General features: G+C 50.4%; 1 protein-coding gene across 1 annotated transcript; it reads left to right on the forward strand.

The window, feature by feature from the left end:
- Window positions 1-577: 577 nt before the first annotated feature.
- On the forward strand, window positions 578-4001 carry CBLN3 (cerebellin 3 precursor). The gene is made up of 3 exons (XM_004421166.3): window positions 578-1799; window positions 2130-2249; window positions 2614-4001. Exons 1-3 carry the CDS (start codon window positions 1419-1421, stop codon window positions 2809-2811), a joined length of 699 nt encoding a protein of 232 aa, XP_004421223.1. The 5' UTR covers window positions 578-1418; the 3' UTR covers window positions 2812-4001.
- Window positions 4002-11005: the final 7004 nt, after the last annotated feature.

Consider the following 11005-nt stretch of genomic DNA (forward strand, 5'->3'; position numbering starts at 1 on the left):
AAAGAGTCCCTCTCCTCGGGGGACTCTGCAACCTCCGGGCCCAAGACGACCTCTTAAAGATGAATCCGCACAAGGGCTTGAACTGGGCTATCCTCCGGGGTCCCCAGTCTGCCATTTCCAAGGTTCTAGCCACTCCCACTCCTCCCCCTCCCTCCGCCGTCCTCTGGGCCCCTAGATAGCGCCAAGCGCCCCACTGGGGACCCAGGGGCCGGGCGGGCCCCGCCCACAGCTGCCTGCGGCCGCCGCCCCCGGACTCGCTCTGCGCCGCGGCCTCCGGCCCCCGCGGCCCGGGCGCAGGGGACGGGGCGCCTACCCGCCTCGGCCGCCCGTGCCGCCTCAGTCCCTCCGGCGCCTCTCGGTGCCCGCCGGCCCCAGCTTCGCCCGCGCCCCCGGCCCAGGGGAGAAGGGCGGGGGGCCCGAATCTTGGGCGGGCCTTCCCGGATTCCTCACCCAACGGGGACCTCTCTTCTCTGCATCTCGAATAGTTTTTTGAGTCACTTCCTGGCCCGGGGCGGAGTCAGCCGGGCCCCTCCCGCAGCTGGGCCTGCATGGGGCCTGGGCGCGCGTCCGCCCCTGGCCTCGTCCCCGGCCCCGGCCCACCAGGCTCCTCTTCGCCCCTGGCCCCGCCCGGCCTCGACCCCGCCCCCGGGTATGGCCCCGCCCCCGGCCCCGCCCCGCCCGCTCGCCCGCAGTTCTCCTGGGCTCTCTCCCTTGCCTGCCCCACCTGCTCTTTCCGCTTCGGTGAGTTCTCGCTCGCTGGTTCTGCGCAGTGGTTTCTCAGGAAAGAGGAACCGCTCACTGAGAGTTGGAGGTGAAGAGGATCTTAAAGGAACTAACCCAGTCCTTTCGGATGAAGATATGGAAAACCATGGAGAGAAAGAGACTGGCCCAGGGTCACAAGATAGTGACACTGTTGGCGCAAACACTTTCCACCAAAACAATTGTGGGGAAAAGACAAGGGCTCCCCCTTGCTTCCGACAGTGGAAAACACGCCGCTGAGAGGGCAGTTGACTTGTGAGGGATTTCAAAGAGAGGAGATAAGGAGGAGGAAGGGGCCGTGGGAGCTGTTTCTCGCGCATATGGACACGCTCACACACTCACATACACGCAGTCACGCATTCTCACACTCTCACACGCACACCCATGTTCTCTGTCGTCCCAGTTCCCGCCTTCAGTGCTCTCTGGAGGGGCTGCCCTGGGTTCTGGCTGTAGCCCTCCTCTCTGGCTGCTTCATCCCTTCTCTCCCTCCCAGAGCCCAACTGCTGTCATTTTGTGCCCTGCCAAGGAGGAGGGAACTGCAGTGACAGCAGGAGTGAGAGGCAGGACAGAGTCGTGGGGCACAGAGAGGTATGGAGAGGGAGATGCCACAGGACCAGGTGACACTGAGTCCCAGAGAGGGCTGAGGAGCGGGGTGAGGGATGGTGCGAGTCTGGGGAAGAGGAGGGGAAACCGAAAGGAGCAGAAAGAGGAGGACTTGCAGGTCACAGAGCCACTCAGCCATGCTGGGAGCAAAGCAGCACTGGCCGCCAGGTCCCTCCTTCAGCCCCGGGCTGCCCTTGGCCCTAGTGCTTCTGGCCTTGGGAGCCGGGTGGGCCCAGGAGGGGGCAGAGCCTGTCCTCTTGGAGGGCGAGTGCCTGGTGGTCTGTGAACCCAGCAGAGCTGCCGCAGGGGGGGCTGGGGGAGCAGCCCTGGGAGAGGCGCCCCCCGGAAGAGTGGCATTTGCTGCAGTCCGAAGCCACCACCATGAGCCAGCAGGCGAGATCAGCAACGGCACCAGTGGGGCCATCTACTTCGACCAGGTAATCCCCTACCTGCAAGGACCTGGACCCAACTGTTCAAGCCCACTTTGCTGTTATGGAAACAGCCCCCCACTGTGGCCAGTTGCCTCTCAACCCCACTGCTTGCCTCCTTTCCCTACATCCTGCCCACACCCCTCCTTGCTCTTTCTCACCGTTTCTTTTGAATCTGTGCATTCCTCCTTTTGAATCCGTGCATCCCTCCTGTTCGAGTCTACTTGCCACCCCTTCTTTTCTTACTCGCTGCCCCTTCCCCCAACCCAGTGGTTTCCCTGAGCCCCAGGCATCCCCGAGCCCCCACGAGCCCCACTCAGCAGGGTCTGCTTCCTGCAGGTCCTAGTAAACGAGGGCGGTGGCTTTGACCGGGCCTCGGGCTCCTTCGTGGCCCCTGTCCGAGGCGTCTACAGCTTCCGATTCCATGTGGTGAAGGTGTACAACCGCCAAACCGTCCAGGTGACCTGCGTGCTGGGCCCCATCCCTGGCTCCCTGGCTTGGGACGGGAAGAGAGGGGAGGGAGGGGGAATAAGTGGAGCCCAGCTGACCCCTGGGCAGACCCTCTATTGACCTGTGTCCTGGGGGGCCAGGAGCAAGGGACTCCTGTGTTGGGAGGAAAGGGCCTGCCTAGCAGAGGGTGTGGAGGAGGGGCAGAGTCCAACACTGGCCACCCCTCAGCCCTTCCAGAGGAGTGCACTGAACCCCAGGTTCCCAGGTTCCAGAGTGTCGCTCTGGGGCTGGAGAGAAGAGAGGGAGCCCTGGGGAAAGTGGCAGTCCTGGGAGAAGGGCTGGGGAGAGGTGCTAACTAGGCTCCCCTCCCCAGGTGAGCCTGATGCTGAACACATGGCCTGTCATCTCAGCCTTTGCCAACGACCCTGACGTGACCCGAGAGGCAGCCACCAGCTCTGTGCTACTGCCCCTGGACCCCGGGGACCGGGTGTCCCTGCGCCTGCGTCGGGGGAACCTGCTGGGTGGCTGGAAATATTCAAGTTTTTCTGGCTTCCTCATTTTCCCACTCTGAGGGCTCAAGCCTTTCAAGGATGGGAATCTAGCCCCTGCCCTCTGCCCTCTGCCCTCTTCTACCCAGAAGCAGCATCTTTGGGGCAGGAGAGAGGCTGCCTCTGGCTGTCTGTGTTCCACCTCCTTGCATGGGACCCTGTGCCGAACACCCAAGGTGAAGAGCAGAGCTGTGGTGTCTCAGGACCTGGCCCCTCTTCCCCTCCCCATTGCCCTCCCAGCCTCCCACTGCATCTCTGTGCCTGCAGCCCTAGTCAGGACAGCACTTGACAGGTAGGGAGGCCTGTGCTACTTTGCAGACTCTGCTCCTGTCCCACCCCCCTGCCCCCAGCTTCCTGCTCAGTGCTATTTCGGGACAGGTGGCACAGGTGAGCCTGACAGGCCCCCACAGGGGCCCAGATGGACCAGCCTGAGAGTACCCTGCAGGCTCCTTCCTGTGAGGAGTGCCAGCATCACAGATCTCAGTCAGCACAGTCAGAAGCTGAGCCAGCGCCTCATGGGCTAGGGCGGGAGGCTCAGCCACCAGCAGAAGTGTGGGGAGGGCCATGGAGCAGCCCGGTGCCTGTGGCTGGTAGGGCATCAAGGGCGCATGCGCCCAGCCTGCACATGGTACTCATATTTTATGTACATTAGGGCAGCCAGCAAGCAGCAAACCCAGGCGTCCATCTGTGCCAGGTCCCAGATGGACTCTGGCCCTCACCTCCCCACCTGAGACATGGAGTGTGTATGTTTGCTCTGCCACAGAGCTGGTGGCTGCCTCCTGGGTCACGTCAGGTGTGCAGAGCTTCCTTGGGCAGCTGGAGGTGGGGGTAGAAGGTCATATGGGGGCAAGTGTAGATATCCAGGCTTGAAACATATCAATGACCATGGCCACCTCCTAGAACTGCTCCACCTCTGTAGTCTCAACTTCCATCACTCCACGCTCTGACTGCCACCTCCTTCCTCCCAGCTCTCTCGGTTACCTTTATTGTACCTTTTCCAGAGTATCCCATAACCTCTCTTCTTTCTCCTGATTTGTGCTGTCTTATCCTCCTTCTTAAAAGTCTCATTACCTTGGATTCCACGATTCATCCCTTCACCTACTCTCCTTCCAGTATTATAAATTCTCTGTCTTATCTCGCTGTCCCATTGGCCCAGCATGGATGAATCTATCAATAAAGTAATTAGAGAAGGATGGTCGATGAGACACTCTAGGATCTTTAAAGAGAGAAGATGCTGTTACAATTTGGATCAGGAGTTATAGAATATAAGCAGGTATGTTGTAGAGAAAATAAATCTAAAACTGTATATTAGAGTCAAATAAAAAAAGGATTTGGTAATGCTTGAGTTAAATAGGAAATACCAATGTGAATTTGTGGTTTTCAAAAGAAACAACTTTTTCAAACTTAGAAACAACATCAGGAAAAATCTGATATGCATTCTTAGCACCTGGATCTTTGCCTCAAATATTATTCACCTTTAAAGGGACTCAGAGTTCCTTGGAGAATAGCTCTGTGTCTTAAATAACTCTAGGCCTGGAACATATTGATGACCAAAAGGAAGGATACTTTTGTAAATGTATAGGGTAGAACTGAAAAGGCAAAAAAAAAAAAACAATTTTAAAAGGCTCTCTGTTGACATTCTGTGACAATTTGATAATCAAAAGGAAAATAATACTGCTAATTGGAACAAGGTGAATTTTTAAAATCCATGACTCTGTAGTAATATTCAAGAAGCAAAAAGTTACTATAAAATGTGCAAAAGGTAACCAATACACTGTGTGAAGAAGAATGAATAGGATATTTTTAGTTAATTGTGATAAGTAGAAGAGTATATAGTATTTTATCTATTCATAAGGTACATTTATTTTTATCTATATAAGTAGGGAGGGGTGGATACGGTAAGCTGTGAGTAATTCCAGAGAAAGTTGGAACTGTACCAGGAGTGAAAGAGACTGATTGGCACCATCTGGTCATATATTACAACTAGGAAGAAAAAAAGTCCAACAGTGTGTTTGTTACAAGATGAGGAATTGGTCAAACATCCAAAAGATAACTGCTCACTGTTCAAACTTGATCCTTCATCTCTTGGGAAAGGGAGCCTCTATATTACCCTACTAATTATAATGAGATTACAATAACAGTGAAACCCAAAATAATAATGGCTTAAACAAGACAGAAGATTATTTCTGCCTCACATAGAAAAATCTGCAAATAAAGAGTCCAGGGATGGATGGCAGTTTTATGATCAACACAGCCCATCATTTAGCATGTCACCTCCTGGCGCAAGATGGCTCCTTGAGCTCCAGCCATAACATCAGCCTTATAGCCCCCAGGAAGGAGGAAGGAAGAAAAGGCACACTCCTTTAAAGACGCTTTCTGAAAGGTGCACCTGACGTTTCTGATTGCATTTAGTTGGCTAGAATTTAGTCATGCCTAGCCACACCAGGCCAGGGAGACAGGCTAGGAAATAGAGTCTTTATTCCAGGCAGCCATGCCCAGCCAAAAGTCAGCAGTTTTGTAATAAGGAAGAAGAGGAGATTGGATATTGGGGAAAACAACTAGAAGCTTTTTAAAATGCAAATAAGCTAGATAAATTTGTAAATAATATCAGTAAAGTTATTGTATTGGTTTTCTATTGCTGTGTAACAAATTACACAAACTTAGTGGCTTAACACAACAGTTGTTTATTCTCTCAGTTTCTGTAAGTCAGAAGTCCAGCAGAGTGTGACTGGATTCTCTGCTTGGGGTTTCACAAGGTCAAAGGCAAGATGTGGGCAGGGCTGCCTTCCTTACTGAAGTGGAAGGATCCACTTCCAAGCTCACTCAGAATTCGGTTCCTTATGGTTGTAGGACTAAGGTCCTCGTTCTCCTCTTTCTCTAAGCCAGGTCCTTCTGACACTTTGAATCTTTCAGACCTACCCTTCTGCCACATGTCTCTGACCTCACTGGAGGGTTCTCTGATTTTAAGGGCTCATGTGATTAGATTGGGCCACCCAGATAATCAAGGATGGTCTCCCTATTTTAATAACCTTAATTACATTTGAAAAAGGCCCTTTTGCCATGAAACATACTCAGAGCTTCCGGGGATTTGGTCATGGACATCTTTGGGACGTCATAGTCCCACCCTTAAAGATGACATCATTTAAAAAAAAGGCACCCTGGGCCGGCCCGTGGCTTAGCGGTTAAGTGCACGTGCTCCACTGATGGCGGCCCGGGTTAGGATCCCCGGCGCGCACCGACGCACCACATCTCCGGCCATGCTGAGGCCGTGTCCCACGTACAGCAACTAGAAGGATGTGCAGCTATGACATACAACTATCTACTGGGGCTTTGGGGGGAAAAAAATAAATAAATAAAATCTTTAAATAAAAAAAAAAAGGCATCCAGTTACAATACAATAAATGCATGGAAAAGGTGTGGGCTTGAAAATTTCCCGTGATATACAAGATAAACACTGGCTCAGGTTCTCATCTTAGCAAGTAAACCAGTTCCCAGGTCCCAACCAAGAATTTATCGATTAATAATCCAAAACGTCATCTGAACTGAGATAATGTTCTTCTTTTAGCTATCCAAATTCAAAAATTGGTCTGAACTGAGATAATGTCCATCTCTTGGGTCTACAAACCCAGTTTTATAGTGGGTTTAAGTGTAAGTGTAATAAATTGTATAATCTTGTAAGATGTGTGTACTTTACCAAAATGTTTGATGCTTTTAGAGAAGCTGACGTGTTATACTTGTGATTCTATTGAAATACTAGGAGGATTTAAGTTTGCAATCAATGTTTAAATAATTTGATTTGTAAAATGTGTAGATTTTGACTTGGTTATATAAATAATATTTAAATATTTAAACAATTTTTGCTTAAGTAGGTATGAAGTAAATAGATTAAAGAATAAATAAAGCACAGAGGGTGGTTAGTGTTCCTCTCCAGGCGCAAAAAGCTCCTCAGACTTTAAGGATGCTAAGAATAGAATCCAACTGTCCCTCCTCCCTACGCCCACACCCTGGCAGCTGATTACTACAGAGAAAAGTCCCACCAGCTGAAGGATTCGCTGTGAATCTAGATCCATGGTCTCCAGCGACCCCTGGTTCTCAATCCTCCAAGCGTTTCCTCTGTGGTTTCCTTTGCCAACTTCTTTCCTCGTTCTCCCCAAACTCCAACTGAAGCCTTCTGTTCTCTCCTTAAACCTTTTACCCCACCATCTCTGCCCCCACTGTGAGCAAAAGACACCTTATTTTCTGCTTCCCTGAAAAAGCAGGACACCAGGCAGGAACATTCCCAACGCCACATGTATAAACTCACCTTGCTTCTCATCTCTGCTTCTTCCTATCTGGGTCAGGAGAAGACGTGTCCTTTCTTCTGTCAAGGCAGCTATCTTCGTCCACCAGTCTTGGATCCCATTTCCTCGAAGCATACTCTTTTCCTTTCCTCCCCTCTCTCCTCTATGTTCAGCTTCTCCGTCTGTACCTCCTCCTTCACTTCAGCACTTAAATAGACTCACGTCTCTCCAGGAAATAGCTGTGGATATATAGTTATCCCCAGTTCTACGTGCCCACACAGCTAGTTGGCATCACCTCTCCTCCTCTTTAGAGCCAAATATCTCTGCTCACCACTTGCTCACCTCTTAAGTTAGCTCTGGCCTCCACTGCTCCACCTAAACTACCCTCAGCTGGTCAGTCACACCTTTTGTGTCACTAAAGTCAACGGACCCTGCCTAGTCCTTCTGTTACTCATGTCTCCCTAACATTTGACCTTGTTGGCCACACCCTCCTTCTCGAAGCATTCTCTGCCCCTACTTCTCTCACTGCACTCTCTGGGCTTTCCCTCCACCTCTCCGCCCAGACCCCAGTTTCTTTTTCAGGCTCCTCTACCTCTGCCCATCTCTTAGATGTTGGTTTTTCTCAAAGTTATGCCCAAGGATTCCTTCTGTCCTGACACTCTCAAAAGCATGAATTTCCGTCCATGGGCTGACAACTTCCACATTTTTTATCTCGATCCAGGATCTCCCTCCTAAATCTCAGACACATACGTTGGATATCCCACCTGCTAAAATTACAGTCTTTCCTCCTTAAATCTGTCCTTCTTCCCTTGTTCTCTGTGTTTGTAAATGGAACCTCCCTGTTGCCCTAACCAAACATGGGCCGTTATCCTCGATTCGTCCCTCTCCCATAACCCCCACACCCAACACTCACATCCACCAGTTCCGTCCCTTGTTCTGCATCCACCCTGGCTCAAACTACCAGTCTCTCAGATACAGTTCTAGGAAAGCTTCCTAGCTGGCCCCTTGGCCTCCAGTTTGGCTTTCTCAGTCCATTCTCTACACTGGGGTTGCCATAGTGATCTATCTAAATGAACTTCACAGGATCTTCTAGGGGATCCTGGGAGAGGGAGGGAGTCTCAGAATGAATCCATATTTCTCAGCATGGTTTTTGAAATCCTTTGCAATCCAGCTGCTGCAGTCTCCCCTGCTTCATTTTTTACCATCTGCAAGAATGTGGAAACATTTGACACCAGCACCATTTATTAGCTGAGGGAAAATGATACCCTTCGTGTGTTGAGGGGCCCACAGCTGGTGTATTTAATTAAGAATATGCAGATTCTGATCTGCTGGATAAAGAGGCACAAGCTACCCACACAGGGTGAGCAGGGAGCTCCCTCAGCATCCGAGCTCCCACTTTGGGGAAGTGAAAACCCCGGGGTCATTTTGATCAAGGTGCAGTTTCAGTACTCCCACACAAAGGAAGTAAAGTCACAAGATTTATTACCTATAAATCCCAGAAACGGGGCCGAGTGGGCACTGAGCTGGGGGAGGCAGTCCTCCACCCCAGGTCACCACTGAGCAGGAGATGGAGAGCAGGGGAGCAAGCACCTGTGACTTATAAGGTGGTTGGGGCGGAGGTCACTAACTTTTCACGGGCTCAGCTGTAAGTGGTTGTTTTAAAAGGTGCCCCAGGAAAAGCAAAGCAGGAACTTGCGGTGGGAAAATCCCAAGTCAGGTCCTTATCTAAACATCCAGACTCTGGGTGTGAGCAGGGTATACTGTAAAATGCCTAGGCAGCAACTCAAAATAGTTGTTTTCTCATCACATCTCAGAGAAAGAGGGCATGGCATTCGAGTCAAAACTTCTCAGGGCCAAGAGAATCATTACTGGACCCAACTGAGGTAAATCTCCACCTGTTTTAGTTTGTAAATCATCTTAATCTGGACCAAACTGAAATGGAGAAGTCTCGACTGACACTATATAACACATTAATAAAAGATGGAGAGGCCATAGATTAGGGAGGGAAAGTAACACCAGCAACAAAGTGAATATACTTGTATGGGAGGCAGTGAGCAGAGTGGTTAAGATGGTGTGCACAGGGGCCGCTCGTCTAGTAGCTGCATGTGACCTTGAGCAAGTTAATCCCCCCACATAAAGTGGGGAAATTAATTGTTTCTACCCCACAGGGCTGGACAGCACTTAGAACAGTGCCTGGCACAGAGCAAGTACTTACTATGTGTAAGTTACTGTTACCGTGTGAATTAGTCAACAAGTCAAAACTGGTGCGCGTCACAAGGATTCTGGGACAATCTTAAAAATGCAGGTAGGATTTTTGTTTCCTTTTATTTGTGGCCATTTACCTGTTAACAGTGCTTCTTTCTTTCAGGTGGGTTCACTTTTCCCCATAAACACGAGGACATAGTAAATGGTTGCTAGGAAAACATGGTGGAGCAAGGCGTGGGGCTCCCAATCTCACTGGATGGTTTCCATAAGTTTTAACATAGGAATGGGATACAGTGAGGAACCTTCTTTATCTTAAGTCATGGGACTGTCCGCACACTGGTGACTTTCTGATTTCTCTGTTAGAGACTTGAGGAAGCTCACCTGCCAGTGCCCCAAATGAGAGGGGAAAAACGAGAGAATCGGTAATTAGTAGTCTGTGGTGCCCACGGTGCTCACCTGTGAACAAACCTTTCTCATTCACTCCTCCAAGAATAGGGGGAACCTAGGATCTCTGCTCAGACCCTGTAATTGTTCAACAGCAAAGAAGAGAAATCTCACCATCAGAGGGCTCAGAAGCCAGTGTGGGGAAAATCTGAATATGGCTTAAAGATTTTGAGTAGAAAATAAGGAGATTGTGCTGAGCCATCTTTCTGATCAGTCTTTCACTTAGGAGTTCTGAACCTTTCACTGGCTGACCTACACCAAGAGCATGAGCATTGCTTTTGTGAAGGGGGTCAGGGAAAACCAAGACTCTCTGAATTATGTTTGAGCTGAGACCCAGGCGCCTGCGCTGTGGGCTCCTATGCCCTGCTCTTTCCCTTACTTACCGCCCTGTACTGTATTTGCTCGTTGCATTGTCTCCCTCACCTGACTTCGGACTCCAAAGGAGCAGAGAGTATGTCACTTATGTTACCTGCTATCCAACCCACACCTAGTCAGGTCAGGGCCTGGCATACAGTATATGCTCTATAAATAATGAGGGACAGTGTGCACGTGAGGGGGGACTTCTCAGGAAAGATGGTTCCTTCCTGCCGCTCCATGTCCCTGCCAGTGCTGAACAGAGGTTTGAGCGGGTAAGAGAGGCAGCAAGAAGCAGAGGCCCAAAGTCGGGAAGCTTGGCCAGGGTTGGGAAGGTCTCTGAGCACGAGGAGTGATGACAGCAAGAGTGCCAGGGGCAGGAAGAAGAGAAATGTTAGCTAGCATGTGATTGTCTTCGTCAGTTCGGGCCACTATAACAAAAACACTAAATGGGTGGCTTAAACAACAGAAATTTATTTCTCACAGTTCTGGAGGCTGGCCATTCAAGATCAGGGTGCCGGCAGATCCAGTGTCTGGTGAGAGCCTGCTTCCTCACTTGCAGTTGGCCATCTTCTCATTGTATCCTCACTTGGTGGCGAGAGCTCTAGTTTCTTCCTCTTATAAGGGCACTAGTCCCATCACGGGGACTCCACCCTCATGACTTCATCTAAACCTAATTACCTCCCAAGGGCCCCACCTCCTAACACCATCCCACCAGGAGTTAGGGTTTCAACATATAGATTTGGGAGGACACAAACGTGCAGTCCATAACAGTGACAGATGCTTACTCCACACCCGGCACCACAGGAGCCTCTTCACCCAGATTATTCCATATCATCATTGCATCACCCATAACATAGGAATTGTTTCTCTGCATTTGATAGATGGGGAAACCAAGGCTCAGGAAACAGGCCACATAGGTGGCAGATATAGT

The sequence above is a fragment of the Ceratotherium simum genome, chromosome 3, assembly GCF_057802395.1.
Source record: "Ceratotherium simum simum isolate JZ-2026a chromosome 3, ASM5780239v1, whole genome shotgun sequence".
In the NCBI taxonomy this organism is placed as follows: Eukaryota; Metazoa; Chordata; class Mammalia; order Perissodactyla; family Rhinocerotidae; genus Ceratotherium; species Ceratotherium simum.

Bases quoted from the DNA above. Each gene is read 5' to 3' on its own strand.
- CBLN3 (XM_004421166.3), top strand. From the start codon at position 1,419: ATGGTGCGAGTCTGGGGAAGAGGAGGGGAAACCGAAAGGAGCAGAAAG. The intron at 1,800-2,129 runs GTAATCCCCTAC...TGCTTCCTGCAG, and splicing joins GGGCCATCTACTTCGACCAG to GTCCTAGTAAACGAGGGCGG. The intron at 2,250-2,613 runs GTGACCTGCGTG...TCCCCTCCCCAG, and splicing joins ACAACCGCCAAACCGTCCAG to GTGAGCCTGATGCTGAACAC.